General features: G+C 42.6%; 1 protein-coding gene across 1 annotated transcript; it reads right to left on the bottom strand.

The window, feature by feature from the left end:
- Nucleotides 1-5,531: 5,531 nt before the first annotated feature.
- On the bottom strand, nucleotides 5,532-24,878 carry LOC127549010 (vomeronasal type-2 receptor 26-like). The gene is made up of 6 exons (XM_051976735.1): nucleotides 24,795-24,878; nucleotides 23,360-23,526; nucleotides 21,154-21,445; nucleotides 15,383-15,610; nucleotides 11,027-11,150; nucleotides 5,532-7,882 (listed from the first exon to the last, which is right to left on the bottom strand). Exons 1-6 carry the CDS (start codon nucleotides 24,876-24,878, stop codon nucleotides 6,885-6,887), a joined length of 1,893 nt encoding a protein of 630 aa, XP_051832695.1. The 3' UTR covers nucleotides 5,532-6,884.
- Nucleotides 24,879-26,910: the final 2,032 nt, after the last annotated feature.

Here is a 26,910-nt window from a genome sequence, read left to right as displayed (position 1 = left end):
GATGAGAATTTCCCTAAAAGTCTGTAAAATTGTAGCCTTGCTGCTCATCCAGTTCCCTGCACCAGGGTCCTTGTGAGCCAGGTCTCCTGCTCAGGGCGCAGTGTCATCCATTTGGAAGCGTCATTAGAGAAAGTCCAGTGCCCCTAGTTTTCCTCTGCTGGTGGTTCTCACTCTTTATGGAGGATTATAGCATCCATCAGTTAGTGATGAAAGGAACCTCTGAGGTTCCTCAGTCCAGGATTTTGATGACAGATTTCCACTCTCCAACCACTAGAACAGAGACACCTGCAGGCCCATCTTCCCCACCTGAGAAGGTGGAAATCACAGGATCTAAAGATACACTTTGCACTTTGGTGATGGGAGCAAAGACTTACGAAGTCCCGTTTGGATGTCTTTTGGAGGAAATATTTCATGAAATCTCTGCTTTACAGATGAGAAATGACTCCCAGGAGATTAGAATGACTGGTCTGCCTTTATACCATTCAGAGCAGAACAATCCTGAGATTTTATCCAAAAGCTAATTCCCTTCCTACTCCCAACCACTGCCTTTAGATATGTTCCCCGGGGGAGTTCTTGCAGTCTGAAACCCTTTGGACCAGAGCTTATAGCTCCATCTTTGAGCCCTCCAGTCTGAGGGAGAGGGACCCGAGTGGCTGAGATGGGGCTCTTTGCTCTGTGATTCCAGTTGAAGAGATCAGTTTAATCCTGGGGGAAGGGATGCTGCTGCTCCTGGCAGTGAAAACCTGTCAGAGCTGTGGGAGAAAAATGAACAGAGTCTAATATGAAATACTTTGGTATATCTGCCTTTGCCTACTGGGTCCCAGGCCATCTTCCCAACCTGATTATCTACAAGAAGATAAAGGATCCTATAGCCAGAACTAGCAGGGACCTCAGAGACCTTGTGATGCTGGTTTGGTCCCTTCCTTCTCTGGATCTAGGAAATGGGCCCAGAGCAAGGTTCACTCATTGTAGTCAGGTCTAATCTTCAGTGACCCCATGTTGAGGTTTTCCTAGAGGGCTTTGCAGCTCCCACTGCACCTCCCTTAATTGATGAAGTAACTGAAGTAAATAAGGTGAAGGACTTGCCTTGGGCCACAAAGTGATTCCAGTAAGTGCCTGAGGCCCGATTTGAACTTGCCTCCTGTCCCCTGACTGTCCCTGTCCAATGTGAGACCCTTCCCATGGAAGATCCACTTTTGGCTCTTGGGGGAACTTGCCCCTCCCCATGGGGTGGTCAGGGTCCTCTCAGGGGCTCATTCTTCCCACTTTGGAGCAAATCCCGGGGAAAAAATCACATTAAACCAAAGCTTCATTGTGAAGTAGGGTCTCCCCAAAGTGCTCTCAGCAGAGGAAATTGGGGGAACGAGGGAGGCTTCAGTTGCACACACACACACACACACACACACACACACACACACACACAGACACACAAGCCACAAGCACCAGAACATTTCCTGGGACATTTTAAGGACTTTGTTTCCAGGTGGATTAATCTGGGATCCTGCTGGAAGCCCTTTGGGCAAAGAGACTTCACTCAGCCCTCCCCCTCTCGCAGAGAACTCCTGGAACTGCACAGGACTTTGTTCCCTTTCACTCTGACCCTCCTGAGGATCCACTTTTTTTTTTTTAATAACTTTATATTGACAGAACCCATGCCAGGATAATTTTTTACAGCATTATCCCTTGCACTCACTTCTGTTCCAATTTTTCCCCTCCCTCCCTCCACCCCCTCCAGTCCTATGGCAAGCAGTCCTTTACATGTTAAATGTCACATTATATCCTAGATATAATATATGTTTGTAGAACCGAACAGTTCTCTTGTTGCACAGGGAGAATTGGATTCAGAAGGTAAAAATAACCCGGGAAAAAAAACAAAGATGCAAATAGTTCACATTCATTTCCCAGTGTTCTTTCTTTGGATGTAGCTGCTTCTGCAGGCCCCCTTTTAGCTGGGGATGTTGGGATAAATTTCTGGGAAAGACGAGGTGGGACTGAACCTCCGGGTTCTGAGGGGACCATTGCGGCCCATCCAGAACAGTGAGGAGACCACGGCCATTCTGGCTATAAAGGGGAGCACACGACGCCCAGGGGGACGGGCAGCAGGGCAGCTGTTCCTTTCCTTCCCCACAGAGAAGGCCCAGCGGGCAAGGGCTCAGAACCAGGCATCTGGGGTGCGTCTCATCAGGGCCCATCCTCCTCCCTGGCAGGGAACGACTTTCCGGGCGCTGCCTCCCCCGTGATCCCAGCTCCTAAAACAGAAGGAAACCGGGACTCCGAGGGCTCAGGGCTGCCCGTATCCGGACGTCAGATCCCTGCATCGATGGGAATAATGTACAAGGACAGGCCACGTTGCCCCGGCTTTGCCAGGGCTCCCTAAGCCCCTTTCCATGGCCTTGAGGCTGAATCCCCTCCCTGGGCCTCTTTGCCGTTAGAACCCGGGACCAGGAGCTCTCAGAGCTCTGCTGTAGCCTTTGGTTCTCACACTGATCCCCCAGAGGGAGTTCTCAGCACAGGCTCCTTTGATCACCATCATTTACCTCCGGGGGGGTCCCAGCTGATCCCTGTGACAGGCTGAGATCCCGGACCTCCCTGAGCCTCTTCTGGAGCAGGAGGGGTCAGACTCAGGCCCTCTGAGGGCTCCTGGCTCCAGGTCCAGGATCTGGTGCAGCCTCAGGCAGAACAGGGGGGCTTTGGGGGAGGGGCCCAGGGCTCCTCATGGTCCTGCCCAAGTCTATTGTTCTCTGACCCCTGAGCTGGGAAAGGAGAGAGCCAAGCTAAGGGGGGAGGCAAGGGCTGAGTCAGGAGCTCAGGGACGCCTGGCCTGGAAGGGGCAGCTCAGTGGGACAGAACATGGAGCTCAGGCCTGGAGCCAGGGAGACCCGAGTCCCACTGCAGCCTTAGGCACCTGCTGCCTGTGGGAGCCTGGGAAACCCCTCTGATTGCCTCAGTTTGCCCTGATGTAAAATGGGGTAATAATAGCACCTAACTCCTGGGGGTGCAGTGAGGTCAAATGAGGCAATTGTGAATCCCTTAGCCCAGGGCCTGGCTCACAGGATGTGCTGCATAAACAGTCGTTATTAGTATTAGTAGTAAATGAGTTAATATCTGTCAATGGCTCAGCACGGGACCTGGCACATAGTGGGCACTTTATACACGGCAGTTACTATTGCAGCGCGGGAGAGCAGGCCTGAGGCGCCAGGACATTCCCCCACACTCGCGTTTCCAAGGGTCCGGGGACTCCCTGGGACGTGGGCTCATTCTAGCCGCTCCCCAGCCCTGGAGGCCTCCTCAGGCTGGGACATTCCTTCTGTGTATCCCCCAAAGCTGGAGAGGCCTTCGATCTCCCCTCATGCATTTATTAGACACCGAGTAATACTGATAGCCCTCACCCTCTGGTTTACATTTGTGAGGGATAAAAAATCCTTTCCAAAAATGACTACTCAGAGACCTCTGGAAATAAAAAGCAGAAAAGTTGTTTATTTAATTAATTCTCATGAGAATGAGCAACTCCACCGCGAGGAGGGAAAGCGAGAGAGAGCTCTCGGTAGAAGGGCTAAAGAAAGGGATAACATACACAGTTTTTATAGGTTTTAGTTACAAAGGATTACATCATGAGTGGTTGAACATTGAGATATGTCTCCTCCCCCCCCAATTGGATGTTATTCATGCCCCAAACAGCAGAGTCCCTAGTTCCAGGAGGAACCACACATCACCAACTAGTTGTCTAAACATTGAAAACTTGAACAGTGATAAATGTCGTCATTCGAGGTTAAATACATATGTCTAAAAACCAAGTACATATTGGCTCCTACTCAACATACTCATGCAGGTCACAGAGACCTAGAGAAACTAAAACACAGAAGAGGAATTTAAACCTTCTTGGAAGTTCTTCACCTTATGTCTACTACACACACACACATTCCTCTGGGGGAGATGGAACATCACAGAACTGAAGGAAGAAGGGGCAGCGGGTGGGGCAGTGGTGAGAGCCCCGGCCCTGAAGTCAGGGAAACCTCTTTCTAAGAGCAAATCCGGCCTCCGACATTTCCTATCTGAGTGACCTTGGCCAAGTCACTGTTTGCCTCAGTTCCTGAGTATAAAATGAGTTAGACAAGGAAATGTCAAAATACCCCAGTGTTACTGCCAAGAAAATCAGAAATGGGCCAGAAAGAGTGGAATGTGATTGAAAAATGGCTGAACAAGAAAACCAAAATAAAGCCAAAGGAAAATTGAAATAGGAGGGGAAGGGGGATGGAAGAAGCATTAGTTAAGCCCCTACTGGGCACCTTTCCCAGCACGAGCCCTTTCTCCTGCAGCTTTCCTTCAGCCTCTGCCCGGAGACTCATCCAGTGTCAGCAGGACTGGACCACTGACCATCCCATGCAGACAGGAGCCGGCGTCCCTCCCTGTGAGAGAGCTCCCAAGGGCCCCCGCTGTGCCGGGGGCAGGACAACCTTTCCTGGACATGTTGGGCAGCTCCGGAGCTGGGATCCGCAGACAATTCCCAGAGAGGAAGCTGTGTCTCAGTATCTGTTGTACAACATCCCCATCAGAATGGGCACATAGGACGTCATCCATGTCATGCATAATGCGTGCTCCTCTTCCTTTGGTTCTGAGAGGAACTATAATTTCTGCCACGTTCTATTGACACATAGTAGATGTGTCTTTATATCCTGTGGAAGGACTTGCTGTTGAAATCTTAAGTAAGGAAGATGGCGGAGAGGAGGCACAGAGCTGTGTAGCTCCGCGTTTTCTCTCACTATCCATTTCATTACAAGCCTCTGAATTAATACTTAACAGAAAAAAACCCACAAATAGTTACTAAGAGAAGCAATCCTTGAGATTCGCCAAGAAAGGTCTGTTTTTACTGGAGGGCTGGGATGGTTTTAGATGGGGTTAGGGCTATTGTGAGGTAGGAGCTCAGAAGTGGTATAGATCAAGCCAGCAAAGTCCCAGCCCTGGATTGATGCCAGCAAACAAGGAGCCATAACTCTGAATCCGCTGCTGTCTTGGCAAAAACATGAGATATAATTCGTCCAATGGAAGCTAATGTCTTTATGAGAAATCCAAATACCATCAATCAAACTGTAAATAATGAAAAAGTAGAAAACAATGTGATATATCTCACTGAAAAAATAATGATCCAGCAGAGATCATTTTTAAATTATGGGACTTCCTAGACATCTTCTGGTTAGATATCATTGAGGAAAACTCTCGGTATTCTAGTAGGTAATAGAGAAATGGAATGAACACACTCATCACTGTCTGAAGAATTCAAAAAGGAAACGTCCAGAAATAGGGTTGTCAAATTCCAGAACTTTTAGGTAAACAGGAATTATTGCAAATATTTTCAAAGAAAGAATTCAAGTATAGTGAGAAGACAGTCAGGATACATGAGATTTTGTCACTTTTTTCTTTAAAGTATCAGAGTATTTGGAATATGAATTTCTATACAGCAAAGAGCTAGGATTGTAACCAGGAATCAACTGCCCAGTAAAACTGATGATAAACATTCAGGAAAAAACGTGGGAGCTCAGGGAAATAGAGGAATTCCAAGTATTTGTTGTGAAAAGACCAGAGCTGAACAGAAAAACTGACTTTCAAATACAGAATTCGGGAGAAGCACAAGTAGTTAATCAGGAAATGGAAATCATAAGGAAATTAACCTGTTTTATCTGTTTACATTCTTACATGAGAGGATGATCTTTGTATTTCACGAGAGATTTCCTGTTATTAGGGAAGTTAGGAGTATATACAAACAGAGTGCATAGGTGTGAATTGAATATGAATATGAAAATACTTGATGAAAGAAATTACATTAAATTAAAGGATTGCTGGAATGTAATGGGAGAAAGGGAAAGGGAGAAGGAGGATGGCATAAATTATCTTCTATTAAAAAAGCAACATAAAGTATTTAATAGAGGGGAAGGAAGGAGGGGATGGAGAGAGAGTGAATATTACACTTATTAGAATTGGCTGTTAAGAGGAAATAACATGCACACTCAACATAGATATAGAATTCTATATTATTTTGCAAGATCGTAGGGGGTAAAGGAATAAGAGCAGAGGCTACGGTGAGAAAAGAGAGGGAATATTGTGAACTGTGTGGTGAAAAGTAAAACCCTTTCATGAGGGATAAACTGAAAAAAAAAAGCAAATAAACGGGGAAATATATAGTCAGCAACAATCATTGTGAACAACATTTTGAAGCAACTTTCTTTGCTGCAGCCAGCTTTTCTCAAACGTATAGATAAATGATTGAAATATACTAAAATATGAGCCAGTCCCCAATAGATATTGATTAAAATATATGATATATGTTGAAAAGGCACTAAAGTTAGACAAATTCATCCACCTAAAACTAACACTACATGGTTTGAAAACCAAAAGGGATTAAGAAAAAAAGGAAAGGGAAATATCCATACAAAAATATTGATGTGACCTCTGTTCTTGGGGAAAGAATTAGAAATTGAGGGAATTCCCATCAAATGCGGAATCGCTGAAGAAAGTGTGGTATGTAATTGGGATGGAATACTTTGATGATTCTGTAACTATGATGACCAGAAAAATCTGGAAGGATAGACATGAACATGAGCAAACTGAAATGTAATGTGCACAAAGTCAAGCAATAGAGTGGAGTGGTCACCTGCAAGTAACTTTGCTTTTGCAACAACACAGTGATCCAAACTATTCTGAAGGTCTTATGATGAAACTGTTGATGTCACACAGTTTGTAAAAATATTATTTGAAGGATTCTTTTTATTAATCCAAGGAATGATACACATGTATTTCTCAACAAGACATTTGTATAAATATTTTGTGTAACTGCACATGTGATATCTCAATGGTTCTGGGGTTGGAAAAGAAGGGAGAGAATGCGGAAGTCAAAGCATTAAAAAAAAAGTTAAAAATGTTGTTTCATATGGAACAGGGGAAAACAAAGATATCAAATTTAAAAAAAAAATAGAATTCTTGCTCCTGGAACTCCTTTGATTCTTGGTCTGTTTTGTGTTATTTTCCCATGATGTCAGAAGAATCACAAAACATTTGGGAATAAAAATGCAGCCCAGTAACCCGGTGCTGGAGGCCAAGATGGAGAAGATCTCCACGATCATCACGGCTTTCCCTTTGGAGCTCTGATACGTGGGGAGGAAAGAGACCCAGACGCTGCAAAACACCAACATGCTGAATGTGATGTACTTGGTTTCGTTGAAGGCATCGGGTAGGTTCCTGGCCAGGAAGGCTATGGTGAAGCTGCCCAGGGCCAGAAAGCCCATGTAGCCCAGGACACAGTAAAATGCAAAGGCGGAGCCCTCGTTACATGTGAGGATGATGCGCCTGGATTCAGAGCGTGTGTCTGCTTCTGGAAAGGGGGGATGGGTCCCCAACCAGATGGCACAGGAAAGCCCTTGGACTCCGGAGCAGATGAGAACCACACAGTAGGGCACTCTGGGATGAAGGAACATCCGCATCCTGCTCCCTGGCCCTGTCACCCTGAAAGCCAGAACTACTATGATGGTTTTGGCCAGAATGGAGGAAATAGCCACTGTGAACACAACTGCAAATACTGTTTGTCGGAGAAGGCAGGAAGCAGTTGTGGGACGGCCCAGGAAGAGCAAGGAGCAAAGGAAGCAGAAGGAAAGGGAGGTGAGGAGCAGGTAGCTGAGGTTCCTGTTATTGGCTTGGACTAAGGGAGTGTCTTGGAACTTCACAAAGACCCACAGAACCAGGGCCGTGAGCAATGAGAGTGAAACAGCTACAACTGTCACTGCCGTCCCCCAGGGTTCATTCACATCCAGGAAGGTCACAGACTTGGGGAGGCAGCGATCTCTCTGCTCATTGGGATACTCATCCTCTGGGCACTTCTTACACTGCTCAGCATCTGCAGGAGACAAACAAGGACTTAAGTTTAGATTAAAATATTTCTCTTCATTCCCGCAGTAGGAAATCTTCCCGAGATCTGCAGCAATTCCTTCTGCTTCCACTATATGCAAAACCCCATTCTCTCTTTACTGGATGACACAATCACTGGTAAGTCACTTGGTACAGTACACTGGCCAGATCAAATCTATTCAAGTCTTTGATCACTGTTGGCTTGGGTTCAAGTTCTCTTTATTCCTTTTATATAAGGGATGACACCCTTTTTTCTTAACCTAATCACTAAGGACAATAACCTTAGACAGTGGAGCCCCTTCGTATCAAATATTCCAGATTACTTCTGTGTTGTGTTGGGCAACAACTCAAGTTGAAGAGCTGCCTGTTTCAATACCTCCTCATTCTTTGCAGCTCCCTGTTTACACCTTTCCACAACCTATTTATATGAATTTTAAACATTTCCTTGATAGATACAGACAGTGTGTGGATTCTTGTCTCCTCTGTTGGAATAGAAGCTCCCTGAATGAAGGATTCACTTCCTTTTTAGCACTCGAACCCTTTATTCATGACCAAGTTCTTCTCATACTAAATGACTCTTAATTGACTGATTAAAGACTTCTTAAACAGCTGGCAAGTTTCTTATAGAAAACCTGTTTCTTTTGTTTTGGAAGTATTCCTTTTATGAATCCCAAGAGAAATCAAGCCTTTCCAGGATGTATTCAATAGTGAAAATGATAACCCATTAATATCTTCATTTCATCAATTAATTTAAAGAAAAGTTCTCTTTGGATCCTCAGTTGGAGTTTTTCACTAGTATTTGGAATATTGGATTGACCTTATTTTAACCATAGCTTTCAGGTCCATGAGACCTGAAATTAGTATCTCGAATGCTTCAATGACACACTAGGCCCCTGATTTCTATCAGCAGTCTCCCTGTTGCCTCAAAATTATTATTTTCTCCTCATTGATTCTCCTTCTTTGTTTATGATCTTCACAAATCTTTTATTGCCCCTGACACATCTGTAGTGAAAACCCAAAGAGACATGCCAGCTATGTCACAAATTACCCTCAACTGTTGCAATTTTACTATGAATTATCACTAAGTAAATGACTACTGGATATGAATAGGACTTGAAGTCAAGAAAGTCAGAGTTTACACCCTGCCTCAGAAACACAGTTGTTATGTATCTGGGTAAATAATATGCTTTGGTCTGTCTTTTTTTTTCTTTTCAGGGAAATAAGGATAATAATCACACCATATTCATAAGATTATTATGAGCATCACAGGAGAAAGAACATATGTAGCACATAATTGAGCCTCTATTTAAATGGTTTTTACAATTTTTATCATGATCACAAGAGTTTGCCCTCATTGCAGGGGAGAGACCCATGTGTGCCCCACTAAGGCAGCAGATGAGATTAAGGGATCATCTAAATTTTGTAATTGTAGGATCTTCTCACAGAAGCAGCCTTTTCTCTGGTTTCCTGTTTTCCCCTCTCTCTTGGATTCAAAACCATGTAAGGCCAGACTCAAATGCAATGCTATTGAATAAGCCATGGCAGCATCCATTCTGCTTGGAGCTTGGGATGTAGTGTTGACCCACAAGTCCTGTGAAGCCACGTGGTGATTTCCTTATCCCATGTCTCATTTCTTAACCTCCTGAGCTGAGCTGATGTCACTCCATGTGCCGTGTGATGAAAACAGGTGATGGCCATGAAAGGGCAGATGCCCTTTTAATGTTGTGGAAGTCACTCTGCTCCACAATGGTTTTGGTATCTCCCAGAAAACAAGGCCCAGCTAAATACCTGACCTTCTTAAGTAGAGATGGTTCCTGCTGCAGGTGTTCCCTCTCACCACAGGTCCCAGGTCCAGTCCCAGGGCTATCCCTGCTTTCAAGTCTGTTGATTAAAATGTCAGAGGGAAAAGGCCAATTTGTTCAGCATTGCTCACTATGTCTGACTTTTTTGTTACAATGTTGTTCAATACCATAAAGCATTAGAACAATGAAATAGGGAAAGGCAATACTGGATCATCAGTAGAAAGGGGTAATAGCATTTGGATGGCTCCTATGGAGCTTACAGAGTCAGCTAATGGCTCTGGGTTTCTTATGGGACATGAACCATGATCTCTGAAGACTTTGCTAGTTTTCAGCTCTTGGTCAGTTTTGAGTAAATTTTCTGCTGAAACCAGACCCGTAAGTTAGAGAAAAGTCTGCAATCTATAATGTGTGGAATACAATTCCCCCATCAGGTAACTTTCTTTGCTTTTGCCTTCTCCAGCTCAACATCTCTGTTTCGATTTCTGTTTCTCTATTCATTTCTTTCTATCTCTATCTCTGCCTTTTTCTCTCAGCATCTATCTGTTTCTCCCTTTCTATTTCTTGCAAAGACATCTCTCTCACTCCTTTATCTATAAACTTATATACTTACATATTTTACAAATATACATACAAATGCAGAGACACTTGTATATATTGTTTTTAATCTTTACCTTTGTGTATATCCATGGCAAACTATGTAGGAATAAAATGGTAAGTGATGGCAGTTCATCAAAGAAATAAGATGATGAGCAATTTCTTCCTGTCTATTATCTTTCTCATTTTGCAGCAGGAAAAATTTACCATGTCATTGTGTTTGTACAGTTCCTGGCTTTGACTTGGCAAGTTGACTTCCACATATTTTGTCTTGTTTACACTTATCTGGGATTTTTCTTTCTACCTCTCATTCCTGGCCTTTTTTTATAACATGAAAATGGCAGTGATATATGTGGGTTTGGTTTCTATCCACCGATTGTGTTGAAAATGTTTCAAGTAGTTTTTGTTGATTTTCAAGAATTCTCTAAACATACCAAATCTCCTGCAAAGTGTGATACTAGTTTTTTCATTGCTTACATTAATTTTCAATTTCACTTTGGTCTCTTATTGCTAAAGGTAACATTTCTAGTACAAAGATTCATAATGTTGGTGAGAATGGGCATCCTTGTTTTCACACTTTATCTTATGGGTAAAGTTCCTAACTTTTGCTCTTTCTCTGACTCATATAATCATTTACAGAGACTGCGACATTTCTGCAAAATTGAGACAAAAGAATATCCTCTTAGTCTTTTTCACTAGCACGGGCGGTAAGAAGCGAGCTCCTTGCTGTAACTCACCCATATGGCTGGAGATTTCTCCTTCTGAGCATGGGGAGCAGCTGAAGCAACAAGGAGGCTTCCCCTCCAAAGGCAACTTCCTGAATCCAGCAGGACAACTGGGACTACATATGGCAGAGGGAATCTAAGATGGTGACAGGGGAATGCAATAAACATTTTTAACTGACAGCTATTTATGTTTGTGAAGAAAAACGCAGCTTTTTTTTTTTTGCCATTCTGGCTTTGATAACCATCTCCACAGATACATAATTAGGAGTGTATATGGATGATCACATGGTCCAACTTACTCTTTCCATTTGTCACCCTCTCTTCTGCAACACTCAGTAACAAACCTTCTCCTACAGAACCATTCCCAAAAATGTATTTCACACCCTGGTTCTTTATGAGATAGTCCATATATTGCATAATTACAGAGAAGAAGACTTCCCTTGTTTCAGTCATAGATGTGGGAGATATCTCAACAAGACCCTGAAGCTTCTCCTTGGGGAAGGCCATTATTCTGCAAGTGCCGTTCCCAAAGTTATGTGAATTTTGATTGCCTAGAAATATTCCTAATAAAATCAAGGGTTAAACAAGCATGTCCATTCACACCACTATTATGCAATATTGTACTGGAAATATTGTAGTGTATTGTTTCTTCATTAATAAGTGATGAAAGAGAAATTGAAGGAATTAGTGCACTCAATGAGAAACCAAACATAACACTTTTGGCAGATCAAGTGCCGGACTGGGTTTTGGAGTGACAGAACCCAGAAACATTTGGAATGTAATTTTTCAGCTTAAGATATATTGGAATGCCTTCAGGACAGGACAGCACAGGTGGATCATGGTCCAGCAGAGTGGGGGGGAGGGAGGGGAGATACATCTAGGAATAGCCAGAAGAAGTACAGCATTGGGAATTTAGTGAGAGGCTCTTAGCCAAAGTACAGCTACTGTGCCTACTGTGTCCTCATCCAGAGAACCAGCACATCAGCAGTTCTACTGTGAGACCCCCAGGGCAAACACTGAAGAGAACCTGGGAGTCAGTGAACTTCAGCAAGCAGCCCAATGGCAAAGTCTGCAGAATCCTTGCCCCCACATAGTAAGAGACCCTTGTTTTTCTAAAAGAAGCTTGAGACCATCTCTTGTGTGTCCAAGGAACAGAGCTCAAATTTTAAAAGTGAGCAGATGAGCACCAAAAACTCTGACCATAGAGAGATATTATGTAGTCAGGGAAGATCATAGTAGAAGCCTGGAAGAGGATAACAATGGCAAAATGCCTATGAGTCAAATCTCAGAGGGGATATGAACTCAGGTCAAGCTCTCTTGACAAAGCTTTAAAAAATTCTTAAAAAAGAGATGTGAGAAAAAATTTGCAGGAATAAGAATTATGAAGGAAATTTATGACAATTTGGGAATAAGAACCCAAGCTTGGAATTGAAAATAGGCAAATGTCTAGAAGAAACAACTCCTCACACATACACACACAGACACAAAATTGGGAAAATGGGAAAAAATATAAAAGATAATTATTTCTTAAAAATCAATTTGAGGAAATTGAAAAAGAAAATAACAACTAAAAATAAAATTGGAGAAATGAAAAAAAAAGCCATAGAACAAAAATTCTTCTGAAGTACAATTTGCCAAATCCAAAAGGAGGTGAAAGACTCACAGAAAAAAAGTGATGAACTAAAATTTTGAATTTGACAAATGGAAATGAATGACTCAACTAAACATCTAGAATCAATGAAATAAAATTTAAAAGTGAAAAATTTGACTAAAATATAAAATATTTCATTGGAGAAACAAATGATGTGGAAACCAAAACCAGGAGTGACAAAATAGTAATTAGTGGATGTTCTGAAAACTATCATCAATAAAAGGCCCAGTAAACATTTTTCAAGAAATCATCAAGGAAAACTGTCCTGATATTTGAGCAGCAGAAGGTAAAATTTATTGAAAGAATCCACAAATTAATTCCTTAAAGTGACCTAAAATGAAACCTCCAAGGAATATTGCAACTAGTTCCATAATCAAGGGGACAATTCTGCAAGAATACAGAAACAGAAGCAAAAATTGAGGCCTGCCCATTAGTATCACCCAGGATTAAAAACTACTACATTAAAGCATCGCGGGAGGTAAAAGTTTGTAGACAATCAAAAATCAGCTACTCAGAAAAATGAAGCATTATCTTGCTGAAGGGAAATTCGATATTTAATAAAATAGGAAATTTTCAATCTTTTCTAATGAAAAGACCAAAGGTATAACTAAAATGTGAATTTCAAATACAAGAGTGAAGAGTATCAGCAAAAGTTAAATCAGGACAAAAAGAAGGAAATTGTACCTAAGCAGAAGGTGTAGGAATAACTTAGCATCAATTTGATGAAAACAAAGAAATGAAAGGTGGAAAATAATTGCATGGGGAGAAGAAAAAGGAGAAGTAAAATAAGTTATATGACATCATGCAAGGAGACACACATGACCTATTACATTATAGGGAAAGAAGGGAGAGGTATGAGCATTAGGGACTCTTAATCTTTTGAGTTTTGGCTCATGGGGAATATACTAAATATTTTATTAGATACTGAATTTTTTTTCACTGTCTAAAGAAGTAGAAGGAAAAAAAAGGAAAGCTAATAGAAGGGAAGGCAGAAGTAGAAAGGATATAGATAAAGTAAATGGGAAGTGACTCAAAAGGGTGAAAACAGATTGAGGGATGTGAGGATCAGAAGCAAAAGAGTGGCGAGAAAGGAAAGGGTGAAGGGAGAGAGAAATGTATAATGTAGAAAACATAGATCACTGGGACATACAGAGTTAGTAATCTTAAGTATGAATATGAATCTGATGAGCACTCCCAGAAAAGAGAAGTAGAGGGCAGAATGGATTAAAAGCCAGAATCTTCAATAGGTTGTTTGAAACAAACGAATGTGAAGCAAATCCATACAGATTAAAGGCAAAAAATAGAACAGAATATATTATTCTTCAGCTGAAGTAAAAAAAAAAAAGCAGGAGTAGTGATCCTGATTCTAGACCAAGTAAAACCAAAAATAGCTACAATTTAAAGAGATAAGGAAGAAAACAAAACCTTCCTGAGGAGTACCAGAGATAAAGAAATAATATTAATAATAATTAACAGAACCCAGAGAAAATTTTACAAAGTAATAAGGTTATATGATGATCAGCTGTGATGGACTTGTTTCATTTCAACAATGAGATGATACAAGAGACTTCTAATAGACTTTGGTCTTACTTTGTTGTGAGTGTGTGTGTGTGTGTGTGTGTGTGTGTGTGTGTGTGTGTGTATGAGAGTGTGTGTGAGTGAGTGTGTGTGTGTGTGTGTGTGTGAATTGGGATTAAGTGACTTGCTCAGGGTCAAACATCGAGGCAGTGTTCAGTGACTCAGACTGGACGTAAACTCAGCTCCCCCTGGCTCCAGGGTTGGGGCTCTATCCACTGTGACTGAACAAGATGTGGTGTATATAACAGTGAGAGAATAGTGTTGTGCTATTAGAAATGAAGACCTGGTTGATTTTAGAAAAAACGGGGTAAAAGTTATATGAAAGAACAAAAAGTAAAATGAGTTGAACTAAGAAAATATTGTGCCCAGTAACAGTGATGGTTTTCCAAGAACATTTTTGAAATCTAAGTCATTTTGCATGCTATAACTTCTCAAATCAATTACAAAGAACAGATGCAAGTATAAACAATTTACCTCGAAAGAGAGATAGAACATGGATACTTGTGTTTTACACACACACACACACACACACACACACGCACGCACACACACACACACACACAGATACACAGACACATTTTTTAGGAAAAAAGTAAGCAATGTGAAATGGAAAGTCGCGGTTATATATTGAATCCTCTATGTTCAGCTGCATACAAGCTAAAGGTTTTTTCATTCTTTCCTACTTAAGTTGAAAACAAATACAAATTAAAATATATTTAAGCCTTCATTGGAAATGATAAAGACTGGGAATATGAAATGGTATCTATAAATTGAAGATTTGTTGAACTACATATATAGTTCATAAGGGCATAGTGAGCCTCTTTGCGTCTATACATAGATATAAATTTACATATGTATGTATATATGCAACAAGATTTCTCTGTGTGTTTAACAATATACCTATGTAGATGTGTATAAATATAATAAAGTATTATAGTGATGTAAGAAACAATAAAGAGGATTGCTAAAGAGAAAACAGGGGAGACATGTATGAGCTTATAACAAGTGAAACGGAACCAGGGCTTAGAGTCTAGCCATTTTTCCACCCAGCTGCACCTGTCAGTAATGGAAAGTACACCACACGGGTCAAGGATTTTTCCTGTTCAGGAGAATAAAAGAACAATAAAAATGAATCTGACCTCTGAACTCCACGGGTCCCACACGATGACATCTGCACAAATTGTAAACTCTTGACTGAGCTGAGCTTCTGGGATAAAGTCCCCCACATACAGAAGATGATCATTGTAAAAATTGAAGTATATATAGTTCATAATGGCATAGTGAGCTTCTGTGCGTCTGTTCTCATCCACAAACACCTGCTCACCAACAACGTTCTCAAACTGGGTGTTCTTCAGGTAGGAGTGCAGCTGAAAAAGAGGAGAAATGCTCATCAGTGAGCGGTACCTGAGGGAAAGGCAATTGTACAGGAGAATTTATGGAGTCTTGTGCTCTTATTTTCAGTTAGGATCAAATCTGAGTTTCTTCTGGGACACCCGCAGGGTTGCCTGCATCTCCTAGGTTTGTAGTTTCACTTTCACACTCGAGTCCTCATTGTTTCTCACCCCCTTTATTTCATTTATCGCCATGGTCTGCTTTCAGCATCTCTCTAATATGTTCCCCTCCTTTTCTCTGCTCCTGGAACATCCTCATGACTCCATACCCGGATTATTGCAATAGCCTCCTAGTGGGTGCCTCTGTCTTAAACCTCTCCTGTTCTGCCCTCCCTCCTGCCTTGGAAGGGACGGTTCTGAAGTGCAGGCCAGACCGTCGCTCTCCCATCCTCCAGTGGTCTTCTCTCATCTCCAGAATAAACTATCAAACCATTTGCATGACATTCAAAGCACTCGGTGTAAAGCAGGAGCTCAATACAGCAGCCATTGACTCTATAGCACCTGAAGAAACAGCAGCCGTGGCAGCCTTTGGAGGAGCGCTTGGAACACGGATGTTAAGAGGGTTGAAGAGCTTGTTAGAAGGTATTACAAGGGTCACTTTTAAAGCCCTGAGACTAAGAAAGAAATTAAAGAGGTAAATAGAATATTAGAAAAATTAGGTATGATAGATCTCTGGAGAAAACTGAATGGTGACAGAAAGGAGTATACTTTCTCCTCAGCAGTTCATGGAACCTACACAAAAATTGACCATATATTAGGACATAAAGACCTCAAAATTAAATGCAGGAAGGCAGAAATAGTAAATGCTTTCTTTTCAGATCACAATGCAAGAAAAACTACATTCAACAAAAAGTTAGGTGTAAATAGACCAAAAAGTAATTGGAAACTAAATAATCTCATCTTAAAGAATGATTGGGTGAAACAGCAAATTATAGACACAATTAATAATTTCACTCAAGATAATGACAACGGTGAAACATCATACCAAAATTTATGGGATGCAGCTAAAGCGGTAATAAGGGGAAATTTTATATCCTTAGAGGCTTACTTGAATAAAATAGAAAAAGAGAAGATCAATGAATTGGGCCTGCAACTTAAAAAGCTAGAAAAAGACCAAATTAAAACCCCCAATCATTACTAAACTTCAAATTCTAAAATTAAAAGGAGACATTAATAATATAGAAAGTAAAAAAAAAACTATTGAAAAAAGCCCCGAGATAGGACTCGGTGGCTTTGCCAGTACCCAGATGGACTGCATCTTTCTGGTTCACAGTGTGAGGGTAAGGAAGAGAACTAGCACAAGACAACATTTAGCAACAGCGGAATATGGATCTCCTCACAGTTGCAGGGCAGGAAAAATGCTTGTGGTAACTCACAGAACAGAATAGAGGCCAGGACTTTAATAAACGCATTTCTTCTAAGATCAGTCAACCTTGGAAGAAATGAAACTTCCACGTCCCTAGAAGAATCTCTTAAAAGAGCTGTATAAAATTCCTCAACTTTGGGATATTGGCCCCTTTATCTTGGAAAGAGGGTATTACTCTAATAAACAGGTAAAGTCAAACAACAGCCTGGGGAAACTGGTAAACAACAGAAAATGGTTCTGATCATAGAAAATTACTGTAATGGACAGGAAGATGAAAAATCCACACTAAGAAGAAAATAACCAAGTCAAAATTCCTTTATCCAAAATCCACAACCTAAGTAAGAATTGGTCTAAAGCCACAGAAGAGTTCAAAATGAAATCTCAAAATTTTCAAAAGGGAGATAGAGAAAAAATGATGAAGAGAAATGAGCGAGATGTAAAAGGAAGCAGAAAAAGACATAGAGGAGAAAAATGCCTTAAAAATCAGAATTGCATAAGTTGAGCAGTAAATATAGAGGCCCATTAAGGAGAATATTTCCTTAAAAATTAGAACTAAGAAGGCAGAAAGTAATGACACTTTGCGGAAAAAAAATAGCCAAAAGAAAAAAGAATGGAAAATAATATCATAATGGAAAATGCTGCCCTGGAAAACAGATAAAAGGGAGAGCATTTAACATTATGAGACTACACGAGTTCTACAATCAAAAAGAAAATGAATTTTATCATTCAAGAAAGTATCAAGTAAATTTCTCCTGCATTCTGGAATATGAAGGTAAAATAGAGTATGAAAGAAGCCACAGATCATCTACTGAAAAAGATTCCCAGAGGAAGTCACCAGGGATATTTTAGCCCAATTCTATGCCCCCAAGGTGAAGGAGAAAATAGTGCAAGCATGCAGAAAGAAACAAATGTATACATTGGAGCCACAGTCAGGATGACAAAAGACTCCTCACCTTCTTAATTGAAAAACCAGAGTGCTTAGAATAGGCCAATTTGGAGAAAAAAAGATCTGGCTTACAAGTAAGGATCATCTACCATGAAAACCTGAGTTCAGTCCTTCAGGAAAAAAATGGGTTCCTAATGAAATAAAGGGCCTTCAAATTATAATAAAAAAAATCCAGAGCTGAATAAGAAATATGAAACCCAACATCATTTAGACCTCTAAAACTCTAGGAAGGAAATTTATTTTTAACTTTATATGCAATTTGACAAACATTGGAAACCAACAATAAAACCATTGAGAAATATACAATCAGAATCATTTTAGAAATTGAAAAGTCTTCAATGTCTCCCATGTCCCACTTCTTGCTAAAATGCATACTCAAAAAATCATCATTAAAAAGGCACCACACTTTCCATATTACCTGCCATGAATGAGGCAATACAGATTCTTCATTCCCCAAGGATCTTTTCTCGGACCTTTTCATCACTATTTCATGGAGAGCCCATGCCACAGCATATAAAGCATTGTAGATGTTGTAACTCAAGGCAGATGTTGTCATGTCCACACGGTAAAAAGGTAAATATTTCATGGAGGCATTTGGTAAATATAAATCTTGCTTTGGGATATATGGTTGATCTGAGCATTTCAAAGGTGATGGCCTATGTACTTTAAGAATAGTATCCCTCAGGATTATAGGATCTATAAGCTCCTTCATAAAACTCTCAAACCCAGGGACTGGAGTAGTCAAGTGTGAAAAGAATAGAGTAGTAGGGAACATGAGACCATAATTGTACACAGCTCTCGTTGTAATGTCTGAATGAGATGTGACAATCCATACTTTCTTGGTTCGGAATAAAAAATCTCGTGGGATTTCCACTAATGTAAGTGAATCTGTGTCAGGATGGATGACAATGACTTTGACTTCTGAAGTAAGGATCCTGGACTTTAAGGCCTCAGAAGTCTCCCCTTTTTTTTGGTCACTGAGAGGGATCTTCTCTGTGAAGGACATACAAACTGTATTCTTCTTCATTTCCTCTCTCATTGCCCTGAGGAATTCCTCACCTCTCATATCATCTGAAACAATCAGACCTATCCAGTTCCACTGAAAATAGACCAATAAGCGGACAATACCTCGGTGAAGAGAAGAGGATTTGTGGGCCATCTGATAGAGGGAAGGAAACTGGACTTTGTCAGCAAGACTGGGATCAAATGCACCATAAGTTATCTGGATGAGAAAAAAAAATGGATGAGCAGGTGCATGCTGCTGCTGAGGGAACTAAAGTAAAACACGCTTACTCAAATGGACATATTTATTGTTAGAAGGAAGTTTTAGATTTTATTGTCAAGTTTGTCATAGATGATAATTCTCTCTGAAAGTCTCTCCATTTATCTCTTGAAGTGTATTGTTTCACTCCAAGAGACATCAGAACGTCTGCCCCGAAATTGGTTAATCATTATCACAATCTTTGGGGAGAACATTTATCTCATTGACAAAAAACCAGATATTCATGGACTTCATTAGAGGGCTCATAAAAATTCGAATCATCTATGAGAAATATTGTTTCAGATCGGAGGGCCAGATATATACCCAGCCAGATATATACCCACATATCACAGTAGGAAAGAATCTACCCCTTGGGCAAAGGAGACTTATTCAACTTAGCCTGCCATGTTCTCTCTGATCAGGATCAAGGAAAAATAATCCCAGATGGAACAGGTTACCTCTTCTCTAGACCAGACTTCCTGCTATTATATTATCTGGCAACAAAGATGCTAGATGTACCCTTTCTCATGATTCCCTCAATTAGAGAATTCAGTCATGTTTCCACAAGGACATCTAGAGTTAATTCCTATGTTCTTTGAGCTTGTAAGTTTTTGTTTTTACTATTTTCCAAGTATATGGTCAGGACTATTTATAATTTCAATGTTAGTGACAGGATAAAGTTCCCAATTTGTTTTTCTCCAAAGGACTTAAATACTGAATCCGAAATATTGAATATGAAAGAAATTATAGTTAACTAATGTTGGCTTTAATCAGCAGAGGTTTAAAATAAGAAATGTGGATATAAATGGAGAGAGGCTTCCAGTCCTTCACCTTTTTATATGCATAGTTCCATATTCCAAACTGACCTCCATTTCCTTTCAATGACACAATCTAAATTTTCATTGTTTCTCTTCCACGAAATCATCCCTAATTTTCTTCTTGCTTCTGAACACACAAAGCAGTCACTCCTCTGACAGATCAGTGACAAAGTTCACTAAGCAGCCGGCTTAAACTGCAGTGCTCAGAGACCTCTCTTTGCAGTTTTGAAAAGATGAGGTGCTTTCTGAAACGTCGTTCCTTGTACCCTATGTTTGTGCCTTCCTTCTGTGCCCATTAATTGTTAGTTTCCTCCTTGAGAACAATGTCAGAAATGTTCTCAAACTCTTGTACATTCATAAATGTACTTATGGAGTTCTTTGGGCAGTTGTGTGGACAGGCTTCCCAGTGCTCCCTCAAAGAAGCACCTTATACATCAGTGCTCGTGCTCAGTTTCCTTTTATAAATAATTCTCATCTCAATAAATTCTGGACTAAAAGGAAGAGACTAAGTGATTATGAGAAATGAAGCTCCTAGAATGAGATGTAAAAGCCTGAAAGATCATTCAACTTAAAGTCAAGAATGACAAGATCTAATCAGTTCTCTTCCAACAGTGAATTGTGTAGCCTTGAGTAAACACTTCAACTTCTCCAATCATTATTGAACTTATTTGTATAATGGGAAAGTACAACCAGTTTTGCTTTCAGGTCCTTTCTTGGGATGAAAGCTAAATGGCTTCTCGGCTTGCAATAGGTTTAATGTTCTAGGAGTTGTTCATTTTCCCTGAGGATGAAGACAGTGACTTCGTTCAGTCACTAGAGTTCAACTGATCTTAAAAAAACCTAGATTAATTAGTATCCCAGTTAATCATTAGCTGCATGATAACAATTTAACTTTTCTCAGTCACAGGAGCCTCCACTATAAATAAGAGTTACAAGAATGCCTTCATGATGAGTTTGTTGTGAAGATCAAAAGAAATGCATATGAAAAGCCTTTAAAATTTTTTTAATGGTATACATACATGCATTTTATTTGACTGCTGCTGCTCCGACTATATCTGCCACCAACACTACTGTGGTGGATACTACGCTGCATGGAACAGAGAATGTATTAGGTTCCTTTTCATTCACCTGGGGTACATGGTAGAGGTCAAGCAGGGTCCCCATTTCAATAGAGAGAGCTGACGTGGCTCCTCCAATGACAGCCACAACCTTTCCTCGCTCTCTGCAGTTGTAATTAGGGATGATCTGGTCTGTTCCAGACAGCCACCACAGGTAGCTCTCCAAGGTCCTTTCTTCACCGGAATAGCAGGTGTATATAAGGCATCCCAGGGAAATGTTGGGCAACAGATTGGGATTCCTGTTAATCTCACGTAGAGTGAAGTTAGGCATGAGGTATTGCTGGTAATTCTTGTCATTACATCTAGTGAATTAATGGTAAAGGTTACAGAACATTAAAACAACCTTCACATAGAATTCATTTCAGAAGAGGGACCTTCCCATCACTTAGTCAAAACTAAGCACTGCAATAGCTGTTTAGCTCCTTCCATTTGAATTCACACTAGCCTCTATCCATACACATTGTTCCACTATTCTTTTCTTTTTGCAATTTCTGAAAGTGTGAGGACTATTGGCTTTCTGTCCTCAGGTAACTGCTTGCTTGAGCCATTCACTCATTCCACAAGAAGACATGGATAGTTGTTGACTCTAGAAGCCTGAGAGTATAATGGAAGGAAGTAATAAGGTGCTGTCACATTATACTCACTCATATTCAATTTGCATCAATATAGAGGCCTTGCCTTCTGCATGGGAGGCAGTTCTCAAGGTAAAACAAATAATTCACAAAACATAAAAGGGCATTTGATTTAGGACAGGATTGTTATTTAATGTTTCAAAATGGTTGGTGACACTTCTCCCTCTAGGTCAAACTTCCTACTTTTCCTCGATGATGATCAACAAATAGAATAAAAAGAAGCATACTAAAGCATTAAAAAATAACCAATAATTTATATCATTTAATGGCCTTGTTTCTTAAACAAAAATATACACAATTCTTATACAATATTTATAATTTATGAATATTGATTCATAGAGAATTTCTATTTGTAACTACAAAGAAAAGTATAAATAAAAATGAATCCAGAGGGATTAAATAATGACACAAGGCTACAACGAGTTTTCTCCCCTGATGTAACAGAGGAAAATGATCCAGAAATTAGTGGAGGAGCCTGAATTTTTTTTTGCTACAGTGCAGACTTAGGAAGTGTTACACATGAGTGTTGCATTGGTATATGCTGAGATCCTGCCATGTAAAGGAAGGATTTGCAAAGAGGGTAGATAGTGACAATGCATAAAAGTAAGACCTAGGCAGCATCAGGAAGGTCAGGATGCCTTGTCCAAGTCCCAGGAAGTAACACACACGCACCTGTCCCGGGTTCATGCAGTTAAGGAAGAGTTAGCCTGAGAAATTAAAAGCAGCCCCTCTCACACCTGGAGAAAACAGAATTCTCCAGACATCACTGAGAGGGAACAGGCATTTCCTAAAGCCATTTGCTAGTCTAATAACTTGCTAGCGCTCCATCCTGCACAATTCTGCCTTTCCCAAATAAAGTCAAATTTCCCAGCCCTCAGTTCCAGGCTCCATCAGTCCCAACGTACTCAGTGCCTTTGAGATTCCCTAAGCTGGGACAGGCTAAGTTTTGTTATCACATTACTTCGTACAAAAAACAATAGAAAATAATGATAAATTCACTTACCCACAGGGAGGAGTAACCATAAGATTGTATTTCCCCCTCATAAATGAAGTGGGAGGAATAGAATTTTCCCCAACCCTAAATATCCTGATGAAGGGGTCCCATGGCTTCCTAACAAGGGCTGCTCTCTTGTTGTCAGATAGGCAAAGCTGGGGAGGAGACACAGCTTCCCTTCCTGGGAATGGGGCAGATTTCCCCTTGCTCAGGTTCTGTACACTCAGCAATGAATCTGACCTAGGATAGAAAGGCAGCAGGGGCCCAAGCACTTCTGCTGCCTCGGGCCATTAACCCTTCACTATTATATGAAGTCAGGATGGCCGGGAGGGGAGGGAGGCAAGAGACTGAGCCTGGTAGGGAGGGAGAAGCCTGGGCACGGCCTGTTTGATGGGGAATGGGAAGGGAAAGGAGGGGAGAGAGGTTTTCTTTCTTCAACTCTGAAGTTAAGGAGACAGAATGAAAGCTGCCAAGAAGATACAGACAGTAAGAGACAGGGAGAGGGGGAGCGCCCCGACTCAGACTGAGCAATGAGGACTTTTCCTGCATCCTCGCTGTGGAAATGAGCACAGACAGAAAGAGACACTCACCCAAAAGCCCTACAAGCCTTTTTAGGAAAACTCCGAAACCGTGCTGCTCCTGTTGTGTTGCTCACTTCAGGTGAACAGAGGGGTATAAACAAGCCAATCTCTACATCTCCAGGGAAGTAACCCATGGGGTGAAGGTCTTCGTAGCAAAACTGCCCAGAGCCTGGAAGCTGCAGCAACAGACACAGAGCAAAGGAAGGAACGAGGTGAGAAATGCTTCTCACAATGCAGGGCCACATCCCCCTGAACAGTAACCAGAGCTTTAGCTCCGAGGAAGTGGAGCGACTGCTCATGCTACAGCCGAGTCAGCTGCTTGAGTCAGGGACTGAGGAGGGACTTTTCCACACCAGCCACTACCCGTCTCTCTACAGAAGCCCGGGATCTGATCTCCAAGTCACACTGGAGGAAACAGAGGGACATTAGCCAGGTCCATGTGCAGGACAAGGACAATGGTGCGAGATGAGTGACCGTTATGTACTTTCTCTCTGTCTCCTGGTACATTTATTTTTAGATAATGATGGGCTCCATTCCTCTTATTCCAGTTTCCACAGAGAAGTCTCAGTCTCAGAAGAATTCCGGGGACCAGACTGCCTGCGGCATCTCCAGCTGAGTCCCTGCGTCCAGGGGAAATCATAAGTGCGAAATTATATTTTGACCTCTCTTTCCCTTGTTCCACGTCAGGCTCCATCCCAGACGTGCCTTTTGTAGGAAAATAGTTTTGTGACCTGAATTCAATCAATCACCCGTGATGAAGAAACCTCCTGAAATATTCTATTGTAGGTCACAAGATTTACTAAATCCTTCAGAGAGGGCAATTTCCCTAAAAGAATGTAAAATTGTAGCCTTGCTGCTCATCCAGGTCCCTGCACCAGGTCCATGTGAGCCAGGTCTCCTGCTCAGGGCGCAGTGTCATCCATTTGGAAGAGTCATTATAGAAAGTCCAGTGCTCATAGTTTTCCTCTGCTGGTGGGTCTCACTCTTTATGGAGGATTATTACATCCATCAGTTAGAGATGAAAGGAACCTCAGAGGTTCCTCAGTCCAGGATTTTGATGACAGATTTCCACTCTCCAACCACTAGAACAGAGACACCTGCAGGCCCATCTTCCCTGCAGCCTTAGGCACCAGCTGCCTGTGGGAGCCTGGGAAACCCCTTTGATTGCCTCAGTTTTCCCAGATGTAAAATGGGGTAATAATAGCACCTAACTCCTGGGGGTGCAGTGAGGTCCAATGAGGCACTTGTGCAGCCCTTAGCCCAGGGCCTGGCTCACAGGATGTGCTGCATAAACAGTCGTTATTAGTATTAGTAGTAAATGAGTTAATATCTGCCCATGGCTCAGCGCGGGACCTGGCACATAGTGGGCACTTTATACAGGGCAGTTACTATTGCAGCGCGGGAGAGCAGGCCCGAGGCGCCAGGACTTTCCCCGCACACTCACGTTTCCAAGGGTCTGGGGACTCCCTGGGACGTGGGCTCGTTCTAGCCGCTCCCCAGCCCTGGAGGCCTCCTCAGGCTGGGACATTCCTTCTGTGTATCCCCCAAAGCTGGAGAGGCCTTCGATCCCCCCTCACACATTTATTAGACACCGAGTAAGAGTGACAGCCCTCACCCTCTGGGTTACATTCCCCTGGGGGAGATGGAACATGCACAGAACTGAAGGAAGAAGGGGCAGGGGTGGGGCAGTGGTGAGAGCCCCAGCCCTGGAGTCTGGGAAACATCTTCTAAGATCAAATCCGGCCTCAGACATTTCCTGTCTGAGTGACCTTGGCCAAGTCACTGTTTGCCTCAGTTCTTCATGTATAAAATGAGTTTGACAAGGAAATGACAAAATACCCCAGGATTACTGCCAAGAGAATCAGAAATGGGCCAGAAAGTGTGGAATGTGATTGAAAAATGGCGGAACAAGAAAATGAAAATAAAGCCAAAGGAGAATTGAAGTAGGAGGGGAAGGGGGATGGAAGAAGCATCTGTTAAGTCCCTACTGTGCGCCAGGACCTTCTGTATTCAGGACAGAGAACACCCCTGGGGAGCAGAGGCGTCTCCGGGAAGCTCGAGGCACCTGAGCTAAGCCTCCGGAGCTCAAAGGAAACAAAGTGTGTGTAAGAACATATGTCCACGTGCATTTATACAAGTACGTACACGTACAGGGACACGTATATACACACAGGGGACTTTCCTCACCTTAAAGGGCCAAAAAACGCCATTTATTGTTGTTGTGGTGGTTGGAAATCATTCCCATCATCCCCCTCACCAGAGGGAGAAGAGGCTTCTGGGAAGGAGCAGCCAGGAGGGGGAGAACACGGTGGCCCCGCAGGACCTGGGGCTCGGGCAATGCCTGGGGAAGGGAAGGAAGGCCTAGAAAATGGAGCTGGGAAGGCCCCAAAAGTGGGGGCGAGGGAGCCCTGGGGTTCTTCCTTTAGTTCCAGGATAAAGAGCCCGCTGAAGGCCCAGGGCATTTTGGGGGCCCCCACTTCCCTCCTTGGTAGATGCCCCTCAGCGAGAGCCCCACTTCCTTTGCCAATGAGAGGCCTTCCCTGGCCCTGGGCTCCACAGGGAGGGGACCGGCCCGTTCTCTGCACAATGAGTTAGGAAGCCTGAGATCCCAATCCTGACTCACCTGTGGATAATCTGGGGGACCCCGGGCCTCAGTTTCCCTGGCTGTGACATGATGCACTTGCACTTCCCGTCTCCCTTTTCCCTTCTGGATTTCCATGGAAGACCTTGTTATTCCTCCTCCCCCTCCCTCTTTTTTCCTGGAGTTCTTTCACACCAAGAGCCCTGGATAATCCTTGGTTCCTGTGAGACCTTGACAAGCACCTTCCCTGCTCTGAGCCTCAGCTCCCTTGGAGCCCACCTGGCCCTCCACATCTCCCCCCTTTCTCTTCACTTGCCCCTTTGCCTTCTTCCCCTCTCCCCGAACGGGTCTAACTGAATGCTCAGGATTTTGGCCCATCCAGGCCGTGAGAGAAGCCTTCCAGCCCGGACAGGGCACAGACAGGCCCTCAGTTTACCCCTAAGGCCTCTGGGGAGGGGGAGGCAGCAGGGCCCGTGTGCCCTTCTCTGGCCTGGCCTGGCTCGTGTCCTGTGGATGCTCTGCCCCCTCCCGGGTGACCAGGGCCACGTTTCTCTTTGAGGGGATGAGGTCACTTGGAGACAGGTTGGGGTCAGCAACTGACCTGGGGCTGGACTCCACCCCAGGGTCCCAGTTCGTTACGGGGGATGTGGGAGCTCACACCCCCTCCTAGGTCCCAGCAGCTCCCAGGCCCCCAATAGGGGCTTTTGTCCCTCTGTCCTGTCACCTCGGGGGCCTGCTCCGGTGGTCTGTGCCCAGGGGGGCTGGCTGGGATTTCCAGCTGTGCAACTTTGCCCAGAAAGTCCCTTCAGCCCCCCCAGCCGGGGCCTGTCCCCTGCAAAGTGCGGGGAAGCCTGGACAGCTCTCAGGTCCGGCCCAGCTGGCCATCAAGGCCTGGCTCCTCCTCGTTCCCTCCCCTTGTCCTGTCCCCTCACCCCAAACCCCCCTTACTTTACACATCCTTTGTCCTTTTCTTGGCGAC

The sequence above is a fragment of the Antechinus flavipes genome, chromosome 1 (genome assembly GCF_016432865.1).
Source record: "Antechinus flavipes isolate AdamAnt ecotype Samford, QLD, Australia chromosome 1, AdamAnt_v2, whole genome shotgun sequence".
Lineage (NCBI taxonomy): Eukaryota > Metazoa > Chordata > Mammalia > Dasyuromorphia > Dasyuridae > Antechinus > Antechinus flavipes.
This window is presented reverse-complemented; position numbering and strand designations above follow the sequence as displayed.

Excerpts from the sequence above, each read along its gene's own strand:
- LOC127549010 (XM_051976735.1), bottom strand. The coding sequence starts at position 24,878 with ATGTCCCAGCCTGAGGAGGCCTCCAGGGCTGGGGAGCGGCTAGAACGA. Across the intron at positions 23,527-24,794 it reads GTCCCCAGACCCTTGGAAAC|CTTCCAGGCTCTGGGCAGTT; the intron begins GTGAGTGTGCGG and ends CTGTTGCTGCAG. Across the intron at positions 15,611-21,153 it reads ACCTCTACCATGTACCCCAG|CTGCACTCCTACCTGAAGAA; the intron begins GTGAATGAAAAG and ends CCTCTTTTTCAG.